General features: G+C 41.6%; 1 protein-coding gene across 3 annotated transcripts in view; it reads right to left on the minus strand.

The window, feature by feature from the left end:
• Positions 1-765: 765 nt before the first annotated feature.
• NBR1 (NBR1, autophagy cargo receptor) overlaps positions 766-14,524 on the minus strand; it is a 58,793-nt gene continuing 45,034 nt past the window's right edge. For all 3 annotated transcript variants that reach the window (XM_019505417.1, XM_019505424.1, XM_019505410.1), the window contains 7 exons: positions 14,331-14,432; positions 14,077-14,214; positions 10,986-11,343; positions 10,560-10,654; positions 8,798-8,876; positions 7,849-7,954; positions 766-3,239 (listed from right to left, as the gene is read on the minus strand). In XM_019505417.1, coding sequence (XP_019360962.1) covers positions 3,063-3,239; positions 7,849-7,954; positions 8,798-8,876; positions 10,560-10,654; positions 10,986-11,343; positions 14,077-14,214; positions 14,331-14,432 — 1,055 coding nt within the window. In that variant the 3' untranslated portion in view covers positions 766-3,062. The remainder of the gene's footprint in view (positions 3,240-7,848; positions 7,955-8,797; positions 8,877-10,559; positions 10,655-10,985; positions 11,344-14,076; positions 14,215-14,330; positions 14,433-14,524) is intronic.

A 14,524-nucleotide genomic window follows, 5' to 3' on the forward strand; every position in this document is an offset into this window, starting at 1 on the left:
ATTTTTTTAATTAAGGTATGTACATTGTTTTTTTAGACATAATGCTATTGCACACTTAATAGACTACAGTATAGTATAAACATAACTTTTATATGCACTGGGAAACCAAAAAATTTGCGCAACTCGCTTTATTGCGATATTTGCTTTATTGCGGTGGTCTGGAACCAAACCCGCAATATCTCCGAGGTATGCCTGTACAGAATCTGGAGTTGTGGATATGGTCACTGGCAGCGGGAGGCCAAGTAACGGCTGACAGAGCCCTAGTTGCTCTCTGCATGCTTTGTATATTGCTACTGCTGTGGCCCTACCTCCTCAGGTGCTGGCCCTGCCACCTGCCCAAATGCCAGAGCTGCCTGCATCAGAGCTGGAGCTGTTGTCACTATATGCCTCAAGCTGAAGCCACCCCATGCCCCAGGCTGGATCCAGCTCAGAGAGCCCCACAGTCCAGATCTGGCCCTAGGGCAAAGTGAGTGCGACAGTCTGAACTAGCTAAGTGACTTCTCTGCCCCAGGACAAGAATAATGTCCAATTTTATACACAGAGAAATAGAATAAGGTTATGCAAGTTAACCAAGGGACCGTTACAAGACTAGAGGGCCTTATATATACTTTTTGTTAACCTGGTGCCTTTTTGTTAAAAGGATATGTTAAATTAAATGAAAATTAAGACGCTCTAATGCCAAAATACCAATACTGTACACTTAAGGCAGGAAGGATCCTACCCCCCCATGTTAACTAGCAAACAGGTTGGACAAGCAGACAGGAAGAAGGGAAAAAGAAAAAAACATTTTTATTTTTATGATTGAGAGATTTTCCTCCTCTTCTTCCCATCACATTTGAAGACTTTAAAGTGCTTATTCTAAATAATATACAGAGACTTTATTTGCACTAGAGAGTATTATAAATATATCATGCATTCATTAACAAAATATACAAAGCCAACAGAAACATACCTTGAATTTTAGCATTTTTTTAACCTAAAAAAATATATATATATAAAATAAATCACCAGGCTACAAGAGAAGAGCTTAGATTTGTAATGGTAAAAGTAACCCAAGCATTTGGCTGTGGGTAAAACTAAAGAGCCTTTGAAATACTGACATTTATAACTGCAACAAATCCATTTATTACAAATACTTTAGTGTTTTATTATGTGAAGCAGCTCAAATGGAAAAATAAAAAGTGTAAAGGTACATAAAACAGGAAGAACTGCTTGCTGGGCAATCCTAGTCAAATAAGATGCCTCCTTGGCAGAATGGTTTGCCAGATATTACAGGTCATCCTCCTTATTCTTCTGTCAGTGAAAGCAACAGTGCTTAGGGACAGGTTTTGCATAGGCTGGGACAAGTGCTGTATGTAATAGAGAAGTGTTAAGACAAATAAAATTTGCCAAGTAATGGAATTATCTAAATCTGGTTCAACGCAGAGAAAAGTATACTGGGAAGGAGTATTTTCTGTAAAATATTAAAAAACCTATTTAAACAGCATGTTGTCTTGCACTTCTATAAAAAAATTAAAACAAAACTGTATTATACCATTAAAGTAATTGAAGAAAATATGCATCTTTTAAAGGACTACATTACAGATTTTTTCAGTTTATTTTACAGTTAATGATCATTTAATCAATCACAATACTGATACAGACTTAGCAAAACCCTGTCAAAATAGCAACACCTTACCTTTGAACCTGCAGTGATCAGGATTTAATACATTTTAATTATCAGTGGTTTTAATTGTGCTGCAATTGGTGAATTTTTCTCCTCAACTAATGCAGCCAACACTACTGCCAGATCCAGGTTCCAAGGTATGATCTGCTGGCATGCCACTGCAGAGTAGTATATGTTAATGGTTTTTTGAGGATTACAGGAATCAAACCCTGACCTTGCTACGTGTTTAAAAAAGGAATTTTCCAGCTGTATCAAATACTATCCAAACCAAAATGGCACCCACGAAAGAAAGTGGGCCAGATCTCCAGAAATATATTGATAGCCTGGTCCATGATGGGAGACTGAACAGTTGATGCTCCTGGAGTTTACTGCCTTTTTGTACACAAACTTAACTAAAATCCCACCTCTGATGCTCCCTCCCTCATTCCCAATTATTACTCGAGTTCACCTTCCTCCACCCCAGTACAGGCTTTTACACATTCCAGTTTTCTCTATAATATCAAACAATCAAAAGGTTTGCACTGCAATAATTTAGAGAAAACAACAGTCAAACCTTCACTCTGCAGAGAGTCCCAAGGATTCTTAAGAAGGTATGTATAGCCTTATATTCCATTTTTAGCAATATTTTATATGGGCTGTATTTTTGCTGAAGATAAATCTTGTACAATCATTACTAGCAATACGCAAGAGCTGCTGGTGAATTAGTGTCATAGTTCATTCCACTGCATTATTTTAATGCATTAAGTTTAAATTAACATTAGGTTTCAGCATTTGAAAAAAAAAATCTGTCATTGTTTGTCTTGTTGTGAACATTTTTTAAAGAAGTGTTTAGTATGCTTTTTATGTATGTATATAGTCTATCGTTACAGTACCATCATGCATTAGAAAAAAAATTAATTACTTAAACTGTCACTACAAGTGACATTCTGCTAGCTGTGGACAAGTCTAACAGATAAGGCGAGATTTTACAGCAATGTCTGGCTTCTCTCCCTATGCTTGTTCACATTATGGTCAACATCATAAAGCTTCCACCTGTTTAAAAGTATCTTGCACACAATAAAAAAGGGGAAGTTCTCATTTGTCCTGAAATTTAAAATCATTCTACTTGACTCCCAGGTACAAAGGGATTTAGTATCAAATCAGACTTTAAAACTTTTCTCCTACCTATCTGGTGTCTAAAGTAAAGTTAAAATTCTGGTCTGGTTCATAGAACTGCTGTGACAAGTGCTGCATTTAAGATTTCAGTGAAGGAATCAACAAGCATATGACAAATTAAAACTTAAATGCTTCTACCCAAACAGCCCCAAAACAGAAGGAAACTGAGGAATAGCCTGCTGCTGCTGTGGTGTTTAATAAGAGTCTGCTCAAGGACAGCTGCTTCTGCCACCATGAAGATTCAGTATCTGCTGCCATACCAGTCACTGTTATTGATCTGCAGCAATTCAGTTACTACTTGCACCATGTTATAGTTGTGTTTCTTCAGCAGTCTCAGATTTAGCTGCCTGTCACAGAATCCCATCTCACACAGATTGGCTAAGAGAGTGGCAGTCTGCTCTTCTGTAGCTGTAGGCTGCTTAAAAAAAAAAAGAGAGAGGAGAGAGAGAAAGAACACTTTTTCAATTCAAAATACTTTAACTGATTTTAAAATTTCCTGGCTCAGGACAACTCAGAACATTGACAGTGCCCTCCTAATTTATCTGTGACAGATTATGGTGTTCTTGATGTCTTTAGACTACAGTAGGTATATGACAGCATTGTCTCTGCAGTGTAATGAATAGGTTAGACCAGTGATTCTCAACCAGGGTGAAGTGTTAGGAGATAAACAGCTAAACTAAGCAGATAAGAGCAGGCTCAGGCTTGCTGCTGCCTAGATGATTCTCCCATCCCAAATGCCAGGCCCCTCTGCAAGGAAGTAAGTACAGTAACCTATAAATTAGGTATTTGAAATTCAATGCCAATAAATTCACAAGAGATAAGGAAGAGTACCTAAGGTCCAAAAAGGTTGAGAACCACTGGGCTACACAAACACTTGTATGTGACAGTTTGGGTAGGGATATTCCTGCCTTGAGTAGGGGGTTGGATTAGGTGACCTCATGAGGTCCCTTTCAGCCCTACTTTTCTATTATTCTAGCTAAAAGGGCTTTGTTGGCCTAGCTTAGTGTTTTTCAACCAGGGTACTACAAAACCCTTTCAAGGGTGTCACATGCTTCCTAGAGAACCAAATCAGGAAATGGGTATGGCAAGAGTGCCCACTCTTACTGCAGTCCTTCCCAGTCTGACCCCATACACTGTCTCCTGGAAAGGGGTACATGGGACAGATAACAGGCACTCTTACTATAACTATTTCCTGATCTGGTTCTGCAGGAGACATGTGGTACATTTCCACATGGCTGCAGTGGTAGAAACAGCACCCAAATTAAGAACCACAAATTTAGGTAGCTTGGGGGATGGAGAGGTATCCTGTCACTTATTCTGCCCTTTTAATATTTTTTAAAACAGAGTCCTCTATGGGAGAAACCCATTATATGAAGAGTTTGGTTATTGGTGTGTGCAATCACTTTACCACAAAATGCTTTTGATTAGAGTGCTTGAGAACAATAAAATATCTACATGACATTGGCTAGGACAGGCAATGCAGCTTTGAAATTTCAGTGTAAAATCTATAGCTATATAATTTATAAACATGATCCTATGTTTTACAAATTCTTTTTAGTAATAACACAGAGCCTCAGAGCCCTACTGTAAAACAATATAAAAAATGCTGCCTCTGGTTTCAAAGGTGCTGTGATGTATGCCTTTGGACTTGGGCTGGTAACTGAATGAAACTGTATAGGACCTGACTCAGCATTACAGTGGTTCTCAATTGTAGCATTGTCAAATTCAGAAAAAGTTACAGGAGGTGACCTGACTAGAAAGAACCACTGGCACAACTGAACTAATACAGACAGATCAGCAGACCTCCTTAGCAGAGATGCAGCTTCTAGTAGAAAAGCTTTTGGGAGTATAAGTTGCATCTATAGCTACAGTGCTCAACCTCAGGCCAACAGCGCTCTGTAAGCCACAACAATTAAATACTGCCACAGCTCCCCCACTGCAAAATTTCCCAACCTGTGCACAGCCTGCAGATCTGATGACAGATCTGCAGGCTGATGACATGGGGTTGGGAGAGCTCACAAGGCTGGCCCAGCATCCTACCAGAGGGCCTAGAAGGTTGAGGACCACTGGTCTACCCAGTAATGGAATACATGCCAACATAACTTTATCAAATAAGGGTATGATATTCTTTCCACACCCCCACTCCACCCTCATTGTTATGCTGACAAGGCTGAAAATTGCTATGCTGACCAGGCTGAAAAATGTGATAATTTTTAAAATGCATCTCCAAGGATCGCAATGTCTCCAAGGAGAGGCCTGTGTACTACCAATGACCCTAAGCAATGCCACCTGGAGTTCTGAACTCCTGGTAAGATCACCCATAGCAGCAAGGTCAAAAGCAAGGTTTCCAGACTAACAGTGACCCAAAAATAAAAATAACTTAAAAGGGTCTTCAATCATAGAACAGGCAAATGAAGCAAGAATACTTCACAGTGACTGCAAAGGTGGAAGAAGGCTGTAGTGGAACAGAAACCTCCAGTTGTCTAGATTTTCCTTGCTATCAGATTAAGGTTTCCTTTTCTATAAGGAAAGTATCATATGGTTGCTGATGTGCAACAAACAGCATCCCTATCTTAAAATGAAGACTGTGCAGGAATCTCCTTTCAATAGCAAGTCCTATGGTGATGGATGAGCAGCAATGGGGGCTAGCGATTACTTGAAACCCCTAGTCAGACATACACAGATGATGACTGTATGATAGCTGTTTTTGTACTTGGAACTGAGATACGTATACAATTTGGCAGCTGCGATCATGACTGAACAGGCCTATTTAGGATCCACTCTGCTCACTCTGTATTGGGAGAGGGCTAGAAAAGGTGCCCTAAAGCAGTCTGTCAGTCATTTCACCTGACTGGAAAAATGCATCCAGTAGGATCACTATCTGCAGTCCAAATCAAATAATGAAGTTTGCAACCTAGAACATCCACACCCCAATAGACAACCCTAACAGTGATCAACTGGAGCAAAGAATAGCACCTGTGGCCAGAGACTTGCATGATTTGATACTGACACTGCTATATTTAGTGAGACCATGATGTGCAGGAGTGGAACAGCTGACAGAACGTGGCAATGGGTACACCATTTTTTTTGTAATGGAAAGGCTGAAAGACAGATACATCCATAGCACTGGTTCTGCTTTCAAGACCAAGATTGTTACTCAGTGAGCAGCTCGGGGCCATTCGTCTTCAACTGACCAACAGACAATATGCAACAGTCACCATCACATACACCCCAACTTGTGATGAAGACGAAACAAAAGAAGAACACTATTCTAAACCTGACCAAGATCTATCATCTGTTCCAAAAATGGATAATTTTTTCTTGGTGATTTCAATGCTAGTGTGGACAAAGACTGAGCTACAGAATGGAACACTTGGAGAGGAAGGCGTGGAAAAGGTCAATTCAAATAGAATTTTTCTCCTGAGCAAGCGTTTGGATCATGATCTCATCACAAATGCCTCAGTCCACCAAAACAACAAGTGAAAGACATCACAGATACTGGTTATGTCATAGTACATGCCCAGAATTTCCATAACGTCCATATCACCAGAAATACGAGCAGCACAGAGGACAGACGGCTGGATGGATCATCGTTTAATATGTTCCATCATGTGCATTCATGCTATCCCAAAATGACAAACAAAAGCAGCAGCCAAGGAAGAATTTGAGTATTGAGTGCCTGAAAGACCCTGCTAAAAGTGAGAGTCTACAGCAATGCCTCAGTGACAAACTCTGGCCTTGCTGATGATCTTGACACCTTTGATCACTGGAAAGACAAGGTGTGTGAAGACTGTAATTTAATGAGGATAGGGAAAGTCAAGGTTTCTTTGACACAAAAATGAGCATCTTCAAAGCATGGCAGAAAGACATCAACTCCAAGCAAAAGTAAAACATTTATCACATTAAAGTCTAGACCCAAAGGAAAAATTCAGGAGTGAAAGAACAAGAGATGGGAGGAGAAAACACAAGAAATCCAAGAAGTTTGCTGACAGCTATGACATGCAGAGTTTCTTCAGCACAACCAAAGCTATCTATGGGCCAAGCACACAAAGAGCTGTCCCTCTGAGGTCCAAGAATGGAACACAGTCTTTACAAAGCAGCTTTAAAAAGGCAACAGTCTTTAAACAGGCAGCACGATCAATGAAGGTTGAAGGAGCACTTTCAAGAGTTCCTGAACCGAGATTCTAATGTTGAAGACAATATCAAAGCCATTCCACAATGCCTCATTAAGGACTACACCTTTCAGATCCATTCACTTCTGAAGAGACTTTGAAAGCCATTAAGAAGATTAAGAATAAAACATTGTGGTCCTGATGGAATACTAACTGAAACTGATAAGCAAGGTGGAAAAAAGCTCTCACCCCAACTATATGTTATTAGGAAAAAACGGAAACATGAATAGATTCTCAGTAAACTTGAGACATGCTAGAACTGTTACCATATTCAAGAAGAGCACAGATTGGATTACAGCAATTATTGTGGTACGGCACTCCTGTCTATAGCTGGGAAGATCCTTGCCTGCATTCTCCTTAATAGATTCATTTTCCAGTCTGTTGAGATTCTATTCAAGTGCCATTGTAGTTTTATACCTCTCAAAGATGCAATGGATCTGATTTTTGTTGCTACAAAAAGTGCCATGAGCAACACTGAAATCTTTACATGGCCTTTATTGACTTAAGACTTTTGATTCAATCAACAGAAAGGCCCCAATGAGATCTGGATGCCCACCAAAATTTGCTACTATTAATTCAGACTTCTTCACAACATGACAGAAACTGTTCTAAGCAATGGCTGGGAAACAGATCCCTTCACTATTTGAACTGGAGTCTAATCATCTGCTAAGATTACTTGTCTTTCCAAAAGATGTAAACAATGAAGTGGTGACTAAAGCTGCAGTTGAAAAGAGTTACCATTTAGTATTTTGCTGCTACAAAAGTAAGAGTTTTTGCATTGAAAATGAACCCTATGCAGAATTTTAACAAATTCACAGATTTCACAGTATTTTTAATTTTGAGGCAGAGACTTGCCTGTTCTACAATGGGTGGTCCAGCAAACAGTGCTTTATAGGCAGAAGCAGCAACGGACAAAGCCCCTTTAACAAGCCCTCCTGCAATGCTGTTTCCCTGGGGATGTCTGTGGAAAAAATGTATTTGGTGTCAGTCAAGCATGCATTTCACCCAATCGGTAGATATGAAATGTTTTAGTAATAAAATGGAGAAAGATATGGCATTATGCAAAGAAAATAAATAGTTCTGAAGTTCAGCCTATTTCTATCAAGAACATGTTTTTATGAAAATTCATTTAACTTTTCCAAAACTAACCTTCCCAAAATGTAACTACTATATGCAGAGCGGTCAGTGTACCCACCCAGAGAGATCTGTAAGAGTTATATGTAGATATACGGCAGCACATAGTGCTGCCTATATCAAAACACCTTCAAAAGAACTCCCAGACTGACCAATATTTCTGGTCTGTACTGGTTCTCTTTTACTCAAACTATTCTACCCAACAAAATGCCTGTATTGCATTTAGACTGTGCCACTCTTGCTCCTAAGCAGAGCATATTCATTCTCACCAGGTCTTATTTTAAATCTTTAAGGTCTAGTGGTCTTTACCAAACTCTTAGGAAACAAACTGGATTTTCAAGAGAATTCAGCTCCAATAGAAGCACATAAGCAAGAGAGCAAGATTCAGTTCTCAGCAACTCTGGACCCTTAAATTTAAATATTTAAGTATTAACTATTTTGAAAGCCTAGTCCTAAATTAGTGATCAAAAATTGCCAAAACATGGACAGAACTTTGATAATACATGTTGTTTCACCTCCGTCTCCACAGGCTACAAAGAGAGCTTAAAATTTTTTTTAAAAAAAAAAAAGCAGTCCCCTTTTGTACTTGCTCAAATGAATGAAGCAGTTCTTAGCTCAAAAGGAAGTCAAGGCACACTTTTAAAACCATGATGAATCTCTGTTTCATTACCTTGAGTATTCTGGGAACTTTGATTTATTATTTATGTTTTCTGAAGGCTCCGTTTCAAGAAAATCTTCAGTTCTGGGCTCTAGAAGAGAAATCAAAAACAAGTGAACAGGTGCATCTAATAGTCATGCTAGAGAGATGCAGTAGGTGAAGGTGAATAGAAATGAGTAAACAACATTCCTAGAGTTCATATGCAACTAGTATACGTGTTCGTAAGCACCATGAAACAGCCTCTCCTGAAGTTTAACGTACAGAAAACAAAAGTCAAGATACCCAGTAAATGGTAATACAGCTATATAGATCATAATCAAAGGAGAATGAAAGCAGTGAATGCAGACTTACAGTTAAGTCTCTTAGGAACAAAACAAGTCACATATTCAACCAGCCTTATTAGTCCTACTATATAGAATTAGGTGCTCTAGGAGTCTATATTCTAATTCACCTTCACATGCCTAAATCACACTTGTGTATCCATGTAACAGCAATTTTTGGCATTTATCCAGAGGCTGGATTCCACTAGCACCAATGTGGTGGTGGCTGGGAAAGAGAAGGGTAGCCTTTTCACCTTTTAAGCCAAACTACTGGCAAGGACAGCTGGGCACTACATGTTGTATTTAACATTCATCAATTAAAAAAATAGAGAAGCAGCCCTGGGAAAGTTTCTAACTCACTGGAAACAGAGGCCCAAGCTGGAACCCAAGGCCTTCTTTCTAGGACAATGTCCACTTCACTAAGCCATCCCTTCCTTCCTTCTTGGGCCCACATACCTTCTCCTTGTGGCTGCCCAGTAGGCCTGCTTCAGGAACAAGTGCCATCACTACCAGACTGTACAAAAAATAGGATGGTATTCCTCCTTTGGTATCAGAACACTTACTAGTCAGTTTGAGGTTTGTTTTTTTTAAATGACTTTTCAGAATTTACCAGCATTCCACATATGGCTGGCTAATTCAGTTTCCTTTGGCACATACACAGTCAGTGGTGCAGACTACTGGACACGTTCAAGAAAGGAACTCATTCTGGGCAGGGGGTCAGACTCGATGATCTAATAGGTCCCTTCTGACCCCAACATCTATGAAACTATGAAATGCAGGGCAAGCATAGTTAGGAGGAATCCAAATTGCACCTGAAGTGCCAAAAATGCAGTTATGCAAGTGCCACACAAGTTTACAAAATTGTTAAAGCTTCTTATGATCTCTAAGGCCCTAAAAAAAATTCTAGCCCTCACTACAGCTGACTTTGTGCAGTCTTACCTCAGTGCCTTACACCCTTTCTGCTCACCCAGCTTAGCCAAGCTCAAGGCTTCATTTGCCACTTTCTCCTAAAGTCTTCTTCACATCTTCCATTCTACTCTTTGCAAATAGATTTTGTTTTGAGGTGATGCACCAAACCATTATACTTCTGCTTAAGTCCCTCCCCTCAGGCACACTTCTTTGCTCAGCATTTCAGGCACATTTCTGTGCTAAACAAGAAGATAGCCATTAGCTTTATAAGATTTATATATAAATGACCTGTCTGCTTTTCAAAGTGCCATTCTGCTTGTGAGCTAGAATATTGCCTTCCTGCCTTTTCTTTGTAAAAAATATTTAAAGTTTTTGGAGCAGATTACTTTTAACAAGTACCATTAACTACATGGACTAATCTTTAGCATTTGGTACTTGGTTTAGCACTCTATTTTTTCCTATGACAGTGGTTTCCAAAATTTGCTGTGTGTAAGAAATGGAAGAAGCAATCTCATATGGAAGTTACTGCTTATACCAGTAAATACCTTCTCTTATTTGGTCAACAGCAGTTGAAATGATTTCTTCAGCAGCTGACAAGCTTGGCTCTTGAATGTTGTGAATCTGAAGAGAGGATAGATCCCTGTGGAAGGGGCGGGGTTGGGGAAGGAAGAAAAACCCTATAAAAATAAAAACAAAAACCAAACAAAACCATCCCTTCCCTCTCCTCATCTCCAACTTCTGCTTGTTAATCATCACAGGCTTTCAAGGAAGTACTCAACTGAGGATATCACTGGGGTATTCATACCAAAATGCTTGCTTTTTAAAATCTTTATGGCACAGTTGCAAACCATGTCAGTTTGCACCCAGGGCTCAGTTCCACTGGCCAGGACCTTCCACAGAACGCTTCAACTCACGTGAATACAATTTAACATAATTTGGTTCACATCACAAACAGATTTCTCCCTTTATACCTTTGCTGTTGAGGTACAGTGCCGACCACTTCTGGAGTCAATGGTACTGTGTCCAGGGTCTGTGAAGTTGTTAAAATATCATTGATATTTTGGACCTGTAGCTGGCCTTCACCTTCAGGAACCAGAACCTCCATATCAGTCTCTACTGCTTTTTCCATACTGGGCTGAGAGAGAGCAGAGCTGTACATAGACTCCCCTAGTGGACGACTGGTATCAAAGCACTCAGGAAGGATGATGATATAATCCTCTGAAGCAGAAGACCCCTGGCTTTGAACTTCATCTTTCACATCCTCCTCTTCATCCTCACAATCATTGGTTTCCTCACTGATATCTGACCCTTCAGATATGGCACATTTCTCTAATAGAGAAAAAAAAAATACGCATCTAAAATTTTGCCATTAACTCTGGATGACCTGCCTGCCAAAGTTAGCTTTCATCTACAAAGTCAAGAGAGAAACAAGTACAGGATATCATCCAATTTTACCACATGTGCACAAGAGAATAAACATGCCAGATTATCAACTGACAAGAAAAACTACCTTGTTTGGAATACTCCATGGCAGTGGTCCCCAACCAATGGATTGGGGAGCCTCTTTCGATAGGGGAGTCTTTTTGACCTTTTAATCCGGGCGCCTCTTTTAGTTGATTCTGGGCTGGGGGCATGCGCCTAGCCCCACCAGCCTAGCTGGTCAGTATAGGGGAGGGAAGGGGTGAAGGCCAGATCGAGAATCCCGTGGTGAGGGAGGGAGTAGGGTTAGGGCTGGGGCCTTGATCTGCTCAAAACAGCCCTTTCTCTTCCCCCTTCCCCCAAAGACTTACCTCCTGGGGGGGGAGGGGGAGGGCAAATATTTTTTTCTCCCTCTGCCTCAGTCTGCTCCTCCCATCCCTCCTTACCTGCTGGGCACACCGGGGGGGAGAGAATGGGACTGCAGTACATCTTGGGTTGCTTTTAAAATTCCAGAATTGATCTTCTACTTTAAAAGGTTAGAGACCACTGCTGTACAACTTGGGAATGAATGTGCCACTTTGTCCTTGCTGCTTGCCTAGCATCCTGTATGTAGATGTGGCTCTGTTTACAGCAGAGGCAGGCAAAATACAGCTCATGGGCCACATCCATCCCACCAGACTTTCATCCAATCCATGGTGTCCATCAACAAATTGTACTCTGCCCAGTCCTTCTACCTATAAGGGTGACAGGGAGATGCCCAGGTACATACCCCCACCCCCAACATACCCTATTGCGCCTTGCTTCTACCCTTAAGGGAAGAGGGGCCCAACCAGCACGCAGTTTCTGGGCGGGGCTGCTGTTGCCACCAGGGCCCTGCTCTGATTCCCCAGTGTCCCACTGGCTCCGGGCAGCAGGCAGGGAAAGTGGCAGGGGCAGAGTTGTGGGGGGAAGCAGAGTTGCAGCTGGGTCAGAGCGTGGAGCCTGTGTCCAGGGGGGAGGTGGCAGCACAGAGCTCGGGTGGGCAATGTGTAGTGGGTGTGAGGGAGGGTGGAGGGGGGGCATGGGGACCCCCCCCACATTCCATCCATGGCAAGCAGCCCAGGCAGGCAGACAGCAGCACCAACAGGAGCAGGCAGGGGCGCTCAGGGTACTTGTGTGTGGCTTTGGCCAGCACCAAACATCGCAGTGAGTAACAGCCCCCGCCAGGCAGTTTCTGTCACAGACGCTCCCCACTGCATACACGCAGCCCCTGCACATGTGGGTCACAGGAGGGAAGCCCCATGTGCTGAAGCTAGCTGGGGCAGTGAAGGCAGACAGCTCCAGCACATGGGACTTCCCTCCCCTGCCGCACAGGTGTGGGTACTGAGCATGCCCACTAGAGAGACCACCTGGCAGGGGCTGCAAAATGTGCAGCACTGGCCCTTCCAGGTAGCAGCACCAGCTACGAGCGCCCCAGTCTGCTTCTGTAGCATGGGGTGCACATGGGGGTCCCCACACCCCCGACCCAGCACTCAACCCTGCATACCCTGTGCCCTCACTCACAGCCACACCCCTCAACCCCCCCCACACAATATACAAGAATAAAAATATATTTGAGTTATTATGCAATCACCTCTACATACAGCAGACAAACAAATCATGACAAATGTTTTGTAATAAAATTAAAATATGTTATATTAGATGTTTGACTTTTAGTGTATGATTTCATTTATTTCTGGTTTTCAGATGGCAACCCCCACTCTCAAAAAGGAGTATTTCCAGGGGCAAGGAGAGGGACTTCCAGTGGCAAAGGTCAGGGGTTAGGGGTGGAATTTCCATGCTCAAGATGGTGACCAGGGAGTGGGGCAACTGTCAAGGGGCAGGACTATCTATGCAGTCCTCGAAAGCTCACCACACCTCATTAAAGCAGCCCTCCATCTGAAATAAATTGCCTGCCCCTGGTTTATAAGTGAACCTTGAGGGGCAGAGGTGACAAACTAATACTCCTAGGTACTACAAAGAGGAAAGCCATCCCAAAAAGTGACTGGAGTTAGTATAACTTCAAGGTAACAAAGATCAAATAGAGCCTGCAACTCACTCTTCAGGGTTTAAAAAAAAAAAGCACCTTAGCCCAGAGGAAAAAAAAGCGAGGAGATACAGGAATTAGATAGATGATATTATATATAGATAACCTCAAAACACAAACCAGGCGCACTCACTACAGCAAGGACTCAATAACTAATCCCATTTTCAAATTTAAGACCAACCTGTATCTTGACACAATTCTCAGCTGCTCACACAAAGCCAAGATGTGCTGCCTTCTAGATGGGTGCATCAACATGAGCACCAGCTCTACCCAGTGCAGACAACAACTTGAACAGGGAATTCAAGTGTTCACTAATACCACTCCTCACACCTCTCATCTTGGTTTCATTATTAAAGACACAAATTGGTTTCAGATATTTGTTCAGAACAACAGTACAGATTTATTAATGACACACTGACTTTTTGATGATGCTGATCAACTTCCACACAACTCTATAAAAATTTTGGACCAGCATTCATCCCAAATCTCTTGCCATACCTACATTCATAGTCCTTCTCACAGAATTCATCATGGGCTTAGTTACTGAGACAGAAATCTGACCCCCAACCTTCACTCACCAAACTCATTTCCTTCTATTGCCTCTGTCTGATAGCTCTTTGTTTGCTGGGGTTTGGAAGTGGGACTACTTTTTTTCCTAACAGGTTCTTCATTTTTGACACTGTAACTGAAGGCTTCTTGTAGCATTTGCAGAGAGTCTAATAAAAGAAACAGGACAATTGAAAGTTCATAGCAATCTTCAGTGTGAGGCATTTTGCTACCAATGCTCAGCCGCACAACATTAAAGCCCCAGAAGCCAGAATAAAGTACTCACTCTGCAGAGATTTCTTCCTTTGTAGGGGCTGATGGTCAGGTGCAGCGTCCAGTGTGAGGGAGCGAATAACAGTTTCACAGACAAACTGAGTCCCACTCATATCTTCCTCCCCCTCCTCCTGGTTCACTGGATGTTCAGCTTTCAGTTTCATGTGAGCATCTGCAGGACAGCAGATTTCAGTGACAACTATGCAA

The sequence above is a fragment of the Gavialis gangeticus genome, unplaced genomic scaffold, assembly GCF_001723915.1.
Source record: "Gavialis gangeticus isolate Ggan-Ray unplaced genomic scaffold, GavGan_comp1, whole genome shotgun sequence".
Classification (NCBI taxonomy): domain Eukaryota; kingdom Metazoa; phylum Chordata; order Crocodylia; family Gavialidae; genus Gavialis; species Gavialis gangeticus.